At 36.2% G+C, this 9,007-nt stretch overlaps 1 protein-coding gene and 1 long non-coding RNA gene across 6 annotated transcripts in view; one reads left to right on the top strand and one right to left on the bottom strand.

The window, feature by feature from the left end:
• Nucleotides 1-2,088: 2,088 nt before the first annotated feature.
• On the bottom strand, nt 2,089-2,936 carry LOC111447577. The gene is made up of 2 exons (XR_002711295.1): nt 2,774-2,936; nt 2,089-2,475 (listed from the first exon to the last, which is right to left on the bottom strand). It is a non-coding gene; the product is annotated as an uncharacterized LOC111447577 (long non-coding RNA).
• Nucleotides 2,937-6,298: 3,362 nt separating this feature from the next.
• The window catches only part of LOC111452172 (protein NPGR2-like), an 8,021-nt gene continuing 5,312 nt past the window's right edge, over nt 6,299-9,007 (top strand). Inside the window, exons 1-3 of one of the 5 annotated variants that reach the window (XR_002712105.1) lie at nt 6,299-6,636; nt 7,988-8,264; nt 8,601-8,853. Coding sequence is in view for 4 of the 5 variants with exons in the window: in XM_023092763.1 (XP_022948531.1) it covers nt 8,010-8,264; nt 8,601-8,853 (508 nt within the window). In the remaining variant the exon portion in view is untranslated. Of the gene's footprint in view, nt 6,748-7,092; nt 7,424-7,499; nt 7,680-7,987; nt 8,265-8,600; nt 8,854-9,007 lie in introns of those variants that run through there. The other 4 variants (XM_023092763.1, XM_023092772.1, XM_023092759.1 and 1 more) reach the window with 4 other exon arrangements.

The raw sequence follows: 9,007 nt of genomic DNA on the forward strand, positions 1-9,007 counted from the left end.
TTATAGGATAGGAAAGCTTTTTTCGTCCCCATTTTCGCCTTCTATCTCATTTGTCATTCTAGTAGAATTTGCAAAAAATCAAGTTTTGGGCCATAATTTTTTATATATATATATATTTTTTTAAATGTATTTCTTTCCAATAATTTTTAATTAAACATCATAAACCTAATTTTTAAAATATAAAATCTCAATATTATAATATAATTTTTTCGATTAAAAATATAATATATATTTATTTATTGGAAAATAATATAAAAAATAAAAACTATATATTAATTTATATATAGTTATGAATGAGTAGCCAATGGTTTGGGATGTGGTGGTAATGATACCAAATAGTTCATTCCATTTCATTTATTCCAACTTTCGTGGGTGCTACTTATTTATATAATTATTTGAGTTTTTCAATTTCATAATTTTTATTTTACATAATAATTATGTAATCATGATGTAATCATAATATTTGTTTTTTTTTAATTTTATTTTATATAATCATTAATTGTTTCAAACGTGGGCTTGGGGGAGCTATGTGTTCTTCTGATCTATATTGGCCCAACTATTCTATGGGCCTTCATACACATACAGTTTATTGAATCACTCTTGCAAATGCATGAGTTTGTTCCAAGTCCACGTCAGCAATCTAACCGACACGACAAGTTAAGCTGGTCGAGCTAGGTCGAAGTTATGTTGGGAGGTCTGTACCTAACATGTTACGATTTAGTTTACATTAAACTCAGTTGACTTTTTGGCTGTGCGAATCTCTAATTGTACCTTCGTGAAGAATTCTGAGTTAGTATTAAGTTCAATTGACTTTTTGGCACTGTGAATCTTCCTTGAGAATTTTGTGTTTGACGAGTGATTCACGTTCTTCCTTTAGGCCTATGTGGGCCGTTGATTAGAGATGTCCACAGGGGGATGGAAAAGTCTTTTCTATCTCTGTCATCGCCTCCTATTTCATTCTTTCTCTTTCCACACACACGTTTGATGGAGCCGGGATTAGAGTGGGGATGAGACTAGGGTTAGGGGTGTGGACAAGGATGTCGAATGCCACTCGTTTCAGTAATGAGGAGGAATTTCTCCTTGCACATTCCCTCATTTTCCACCCGGTTCTGAGGGAATTAAATGGGACATTTGTGCCATTAATCCATGTAACAGCCTAAGTTCATGGCTAAGTGATACTGTCTTCTTTGGATTTTTCCTTCCAGACTTTCCCTACCTTTGTAAAGAATGTTTTGTTCCCCTCTCCAACCAATGTGCAATCTCACAATCCACCCTCTTCGAGACATAGCGTCTCGTTGGGACTCGTTTCCCTCTCCAATCGGATCTCACAATTCACCCTTTGGGACCCAACTTCCTCATTAGAACTCATTCCCCTCTCCAATCCATGTGGGATCTCACCATTCACCACTTTCGGTGCCCAATATTCTCGCTAGCACTCGTTCCTCCCTATAATCGATGTGGGATCTCACAATTCCACTCAAACACGAAAATTGATATCATGTCCCGATCTATTATGGTGGCACATTTATAGGTTGGTTGACCATGGCTAGGGTTCAAGAATGAAAATGCTTCCATTTAAAACCTCCATTTCAATTCTGCCCCTTGTCATCCATGCACATAGCCTTCACATTTCCAATAAATATGTACTTACAGCTCAGCTCATAATTATAATCGTATCATATATTTATATATATATATATATCCTCATTGATTTTCAACAAACACCAAAAAGAAATGAAAAAAAAAAAAAAAAAAAACCCAACAGAGATAAGATCGATCTAACAAGAACTAATCAACCACTGTCCTCTGTTTTTTCCGCCGCCGGCCGTGGGAAAATCATAGAGTTTTCAGTGAGACTGTTACCTTTAATGGTCAGTGACCCCGAAGACTCGGTCAAATATGACGTGGAGAAGAAGGGAATATAGTGCTGACCAATAGGATTTCGCCATGTGGCGGACGTTTTGGTTTGGTTATTTGGTAAGCCACCGAGCCAGTTGGGTCGGGTTGACGATGCCGGATATCTGGGCCTTATCCGTCTTCAAAATGGTTGCCACGTCGGCGTAGCTCTGAATCTGATGCTCTTTTTTTATGATCTCCGGCGGCGCGGCTTCCGTCTTCGGCTTCTTGTACTGAGCAACGGCGTTCGGGAATGGGCTTGCTTCGGCTCGATCCGGGTCGAACTTCCTGCCCAAGATGGTTCCTTTGGTCAGAAACTCATAAGCCATGTACCCGGCCAGAAGCCGGTTCGACGTAATTGGCTGCTCACCGGCTTTAAGAGCCGACGGCTCCTTCCGCTTTCTTGACGGCCCAGCTGATAACAGCCCACGGCTGTGGCAATGGAAACTCATTTGCCTTTTTTTTCTCGGCCCTTTGTTAAATGCCAGTAACCTAGGCCCCGGTGGCAAAACCGTAGGAAGTTGATATTCCCAGGGGCAAAATCGTCTAACAAGATATTGTGAACTTTTTTTGTTTTTCCTGAAAAAATTGACGAAAGGTTAAAAAGTAAAAAAAAGAACGAGGGATAATGGGCACGGTAAAAGTAAAAAAGAGGTTTTAAAATGGGGATAACGTAAGTTAAGGCGAGAAAGGGAAAAGGATTGAAAGCGACTACAATTTTTTAAAAGGAAAAGAAAAAAAAAAAATATATATATATATATATATAATTTTCTTTCTTTTCCTTTTTTTAATAATTGGGAATAAAAACTTAACAAAAGCTGGGGAAAACGGGGTCAATGTTTAGGTGAAATCGGATCCAGATGGTGGCGGATGGAACCTGAGGGCACTGGTTGGATCGGCGTACGGACGGCAGTTTACCAGTGGCGCCACCCGGCGAACGACGGAGATGACGGCTGATTAAGAAAAATTCCGTTCAGATTACAAAAAAGAATTTGAAGGAGAGAGAAGGAAAGAGAGAAAAGAGAGAGTAGAGAGAGTGGGCAAGGGAGAGAGAATACAAGCCGAGGCCCCTGCTTTTATCTGGCACACCTTTCCAATTATACCCCTCTTCTAACCGTGAAATACCGGAAATACCCTTGGAAAATGCCCTTTATATTTATTCTTTCTTCTCCGCGGGTCGGGGCATGGTCCGGCTCCACTTTTATTTATATATATATATATATATATATGTTTTTTTAATATTATTTTAAATCATTTTGAAAAACTTAAATTTTAAATATTATAACATACTATTAATAACTTACCAAAAAAAATATATTTATTTATTTAATTACTATTTATATTTACATATACAAGATTTAAACGAATATAATTATCGACTTTTCATATATATTCTCGTTATATACTAATAATAAAAACATTGGTAATTATTTAATATATAAAATGAAAATCTTGAAAAAATGAACACAATAATTACAACAAATAGAGAATTAAAAAAATGAAATACCATTTAATCCAAAAAAAAAAAATGATAGAATAGACAAGAAAATAAATTTGTGTACGAACAAAGAATAGAAACCACTGACTTTAGATTGTAAATGTCACAATGAATCTCAATTTACCATTTAATCCAAAAGATTCCAAAGTTTTACTATATTGCCCATCCATAAGAATAAAGCTAATATTCATTAAAAAGAGGGGCGGAAATGGAAAAAGAGAATATTACGACTAAAGTATAAATTCTATTTTTTTTTTATGATTATTTCAAATGTCGATGAATTTAAAAAATAAACCTAAAATTTAAATAAAATAATTGTAATTTAATTTGAATATTCAAATCTTTTGTGATTTCATTAATTAACATTAATTTAGTTTAATTTAATGTTGTCTTAATAATCCAACCATAATGTTATAGAATTGAAAAGGGACAATGGATTTAATGCAATTAGATTATTTAAAAATAAAAAGAAAATGAATTAAAATTGTACTAAACCTACCTGCTATATATAGACAGGTTGTTTTAATTGGATTTAATTTACTTAATAATTAACGCTTGCCTTAATTGCTGGGCGTAAAGACCATAATACCCTAAACCACTCCTCGCTCATTTCAAACGATCCAGCCTACTCCCCACTCTTGTGCTTCTCCGACCAAGACATTGAGTTCCCAGAAACCGGCAGCCGGCGGCTTCCAACTGATTCTACCGGTGAATACAAACGGAATACTTCATTGGAATTGAATTCATGATATCGACAAGTTGGTTCTCGAGAAAGCTAGTGTAACGACTCGAACCCATCGCTAGCTGATATTGTCCTCTTTGAACTTTCCATTTCGGCCTCCCCTCAAGACTTTAAAACGCGTCTACTAGGGTAAGGTTTCCACACGCTTATAAATGGTGAATTGTTCTCCTCCCCAACCAATGGGGACATCACAGCAAGAGATTCTAGAGTTTGGAATTTAAGTTTCTCGGAAAATAATTCTCTCAATCTCGAGTTATTGTGTGAAACCCTGTCCTCCTCTCGATCCACATGACTTGTGCCTTATGGGAAGTTGTCGTGTTCAAAGTAGATCTATTACGTACCACTGTCAGCCTCACGATTTTAATAATCATCTACTAACGAGGGGTTTTCACACCCTTACCAGAAATGATTAGTTTCCCTCTCTAACAAATTTGAGATTTCAGAACTCACCGTCTTTAGGGTCTAATGTTCTCGCTAGCACAACGCTCGGTGTCTAGCTTTGATTCCATTTGTAACCGCCCAAATGTAAGCCTACATTAGATATGGTTCGTTTTAGTTCATAGGAAGTTTTCACACTTCAAAATCCCACTTTCCACATTGTATCTAAAGGTTTCGAATCAAATTTGTAATTAATAATAACTAAAAAAATTAATTAAGTATTCAAATGTAATAATGAATATTTTTTAAATTATTTTTATTACTTTGTTAATAAATTATTATAATTATATAAAATGTATAAATATATCTTATTAATATAATCTACTCAATAATATAAATTTAATAGTGGGTCTAAAAAGAGTTTTCATTCACTAGTTTTGTTAACGCTTCCATAAAAGTTACGATATATCGGTTTCTTATTAGCTATTTTTACACGTGTCATAATTACAGAGTGCCACGCAGGATAAGCATGAAAAATATTTCTCTAACTTTGGCGTTCACTAATCAAGGTATCAAGATTTGCCACGTGGGATTCGAAAAGTGGTAGACCTGTGCTCAAAAGCCTATAATATGTCACATAATAATACAGATGATCAAAATCAATCCTGGGCCGTTGGATTCCCCTTTGTTCAACTAGGAAGCTTTTTGGAGCTTTTTGCCTTTTACATTTAAAAAATTAAGAAAATTTTAATTTTTTGATTTTGTTTTTTTGTTTTAATGACATGAAAGGTGAAAAAAAATGTTTTCGTTGCTACAAATTTGGTAATGCACATGTTTTTTCGACTGTCTTTTTTTATAATAAACTCAAACCAAATATAGACTCGGGTTAAAAGTTACCTTTATTTAATTATAATTAATTAAAAAAATATTTTATATAAATCCTCAACTTTAAATAATAAAAGAATAAAAGAATAAAAACAATTTTTTTTAATAGATTGAAGGAGAGAAAAAGAAAAGGAAATTAAAAATATATATAAATAGGTAATTTTGGTAATTTTGGATTATTTATGAATAAATTAAAGTTTTATTGCAACATGAATGAAATGGTGGATAGTGGGCCCAGTTCTGGAAATTGGCCCAGTTCTATGTTGGGCTAAAAGGCAATGTAGGCCCAAGAACATTTGCAGATGCTTCCTTTCCCTTTCTTTCTTTTAACACTAAGAGAACACAATACCCGTACCGTTTTTAGCCTTTTTTAGCTTTGGGTAAGTTATCCCGATCAAGATTTTTCTACTCTAGAGGGGAACTCTTCCCTTTTTGAGTGATTGTGAGTCAAGATGACTTCAAACCTCCGATACCGTGGCACGTGAATTATAGCCCTCACTCGATCTAGAACCGTTCCTCTATGTTAGATGATGAAAGTCCCACTTCGGCTAATTTAAAAAATGATCATGGGTTTATAAACAGAGAATACTCTCTCCATTGAGGTCTTTTGGAGAAACCCAAATAAAATCATGAGAGTTTAGGCTCGAAGTGGACAATATCATACCATTGTGAAGAGTCGTGTTGCTTTTTAGCTTTTAGAGATGACTGCGTATAAAAAATGAGTCGTATTTTTTTTTTTTTTTAGAAATCTCGAAATTGTTTTAAATTAGTGAAAAATTAATTGAGATTTTTGCCTTTTTGGGATAAAAATTGAAATTTTATGCTTATAAAAATATATTTAAATTTATTCATATAAATACTTTAGGATAAAAGATGCTTTTTATTTTCTTTTTGGGTAAGAAAGGATTGAATTTTAGGATGGTCATGGCGGGAAGATCGAGGAACAGCAAATCCAGATTGCCATTGATCCATTACGATCGCCGTTGAAGACAAAAGAACAGAGCTCAAAATAAAGAAAATGGCGGCACAAACATTCAAAATGATCAAGAATACATATACGCAAACATTTCAAATCTCAATCCCACTCGTTCTACTCCGGCGGAGCTCACCAGTCCGAGAGTCGATACCAAGCGAATTCAAAGTTCGGGAGGAAGAATCACAATCATTTGGCTGAAATCCGAAGCAAACGAGCATTGTGAATTCAATTCAATTATTACAGATGCAGGAGATAAATTGTGTAAGGCGCTTTTCCTTTTAGTAGGCATGTTTTAGACTGATGTCCTTGCTCTTCATGCGGCTGCAAATTCATTTAATCATTTCAATGGAAAACAGCTTGTGCTCCACTTTGGTAAGTAAGATAATAGGTTCTTTTACTTTCGAATCATTCTCATTCATTCTTTCACCAGTCACTGCCCTTGATTTTACTCATATCCGATGATTCGTCTTTATTCGCACTTTTCAGCAACAGTGAGCTAAAGGAATTTTATGATTTCGTTTTTGACCTAAATTTTGAAATACGCGAGTCTAAGTTTATAATTTCTTTCTCGATGCGGAGTTTTCGAGATGAAGGTTTTTCTGTCTTGTTCTATCGTGTAACGGCGGAATAGAGAATGAATAAAATGTTAATGAAATCAGTTCCTTCGGTATTAGGGTAATTGTTGACTTGCAAGGGAGGGATTTCTATTCTAACTGGGCCCTGCATATTGATTCTCGTTGGAAGTTGTTCATTATTTTATTTTATTCTAAGTGATTAAAAAATTAAGAAGAAAATCATGCGTGTTCACACGTTGAAGGGAGAACTTAATGCGTATTGTACATATTCAGGATTCCATGCCTGTGTTTTGACTTTGAATACAAATTTGTACTCTGCCGAAAGGAAAAGACAGTTTTAAACTAAAAGTCATTGTGACCTTGGATTCTTGCTTAGGAAGATAAGTTTGATGGGTTCTTTTTGAGAGGATTGGAGAATGCACGGTGGAGTTCGTGTTTTGTGGGCTCGGTCGATGACTTTACTTGGGAAAAAGGTTTTACTTTTCTTTTGTTGATGTTTGTTCTGATCGCATTAGCTCTAAATCCATGATGCTCCTGTGGGTTTCTCTTTCTTTTTTTTCTTCTTTTTTAGCATTGGTAATCATACAACTTTGCTTCATTATGATGTCTACTTATATTGAGTTCGAATTCGTTTTGCCACTGCTTGTGTTTTTCTGTGTAATTCCCCCCATTTCCCTGCTCTTCACCAGTAATGGGTTTCATTCGTGCTTAATATTCGAAGCTTTCCAGGTATTTATCGAGTTGTAGAAAGTTTTGCTGGAATGGATGGGTTTCTATATGCTAGGAGGTATTTTAGAACAAATAATTGGAAGGAAAAGAACTGGAAAATTCTATTTGGGAATTGAGTCGACTCTTCTCCTCTTCTAAACCATTCATTTCTCCTATTGCTTGAACACTTCGTGTTTATTGATTGAGTATTGAGTGTTTAATTTTCGTAATATGCTCAAATTTTGAAGTGCGTGCCATATTACTGAAACTGGTTTGTAAGAAGTTCTAATCCTCTCCCTCTCTCCCTTTTATTTGATCTGTTTTCACAGATTTTCGGTGGAATGAGCCAGCATGAGAGCAAAGGCCTGGAGGAATGAGCAAATTTTACGCCTCAAGAGTAAATTTAGCAAGATGATAAACTGTATTCGTTCAGGGGATCAATTAAAAGTGGATGAAATGATGCATTCATCAGATTCTCTGGCAACTCGAGACTATTCAGCCAGTGGTTTTTCATCACGTACTGGGGAGGTGGAACCGAAGGTGGATAATGCCAACATTGAAGAAGCTGAATCATCTCTTCGTGAGAGTGGTTATCTGAATTATGAGGTTTGTCTCTCGTCAATAATGAAACCACTGTTTTATGGAAAGAAGCAAAAAATTCACTGTGTTATAGGATTAGCTCATTGTGTCGTCTGTTGAGGACATCACCTGAAAAAAGTACTTTCATGAGGCAGATTCTTCATTTTGAGATATTAACTTACCTAAAGATAGTGTCTATGTAAGTATTTCTTCAAATTTCTTATAGATTCAATCGCCCTGTATGCAGCCATTTGACCATGTACAATTCTACTGGATATTAGAATATGATAGTCCTCAACAATTTTTTGAAATATCATGTTTGCTGTTTTTGAAAGTGAGCTACAGTACCTTTTAATTTTCTAGGAAGCACGCGCTTTACTTGGAAGGCTCGAGTACCAAAAGGGTAACATAGAAGCTGCTCTTCATGTTTTTGAAGGAATAGACATTGTTGCTGTAATTTCCAGGATAAAAGCTTCCATTTCAACGAGATATGAACAAAATAGACGGCAATCACAAAGTGATGTTGTGCCTACTATGTCTATGCATGCCATTAGTTTACTTCTTGAAGCTATTTTTCTGAAAGCAAAATCATTACAGGGTTTAGGAAGGTTTGTAGGTATTTTCTCCTCTCTCTCTCTCTCTCTCCCCCCCCCCCCCCCCCCCCCCCCCCCCCCCCCCCCCCCCCCCCCCCCCCCCCCCCCCCCCCCCCCCCCCCCCCCCCCCCCCCCCCCCCCCCCCCCCCCCCCCCCCCCCCCCCCCCCCCCCCCCCC

This window comes from Cucurbita moschata, unplaced genomic scaffold (genome assembly GCF_002738365.1).
Source record: "Cucurbita moschata cultivar Rifu unplaced genomic scaffold, Cmos_1.0 Cmo_Scf00001, whole genome shotgun sequence".
Taxonomy (NCBI): Eukaryota; Viridiplantae; Streptophyta; class Magnoliopsida; order Cucurbitales; family Cucurbitaceae; genus Cucurbita; species Cucurbita moschata.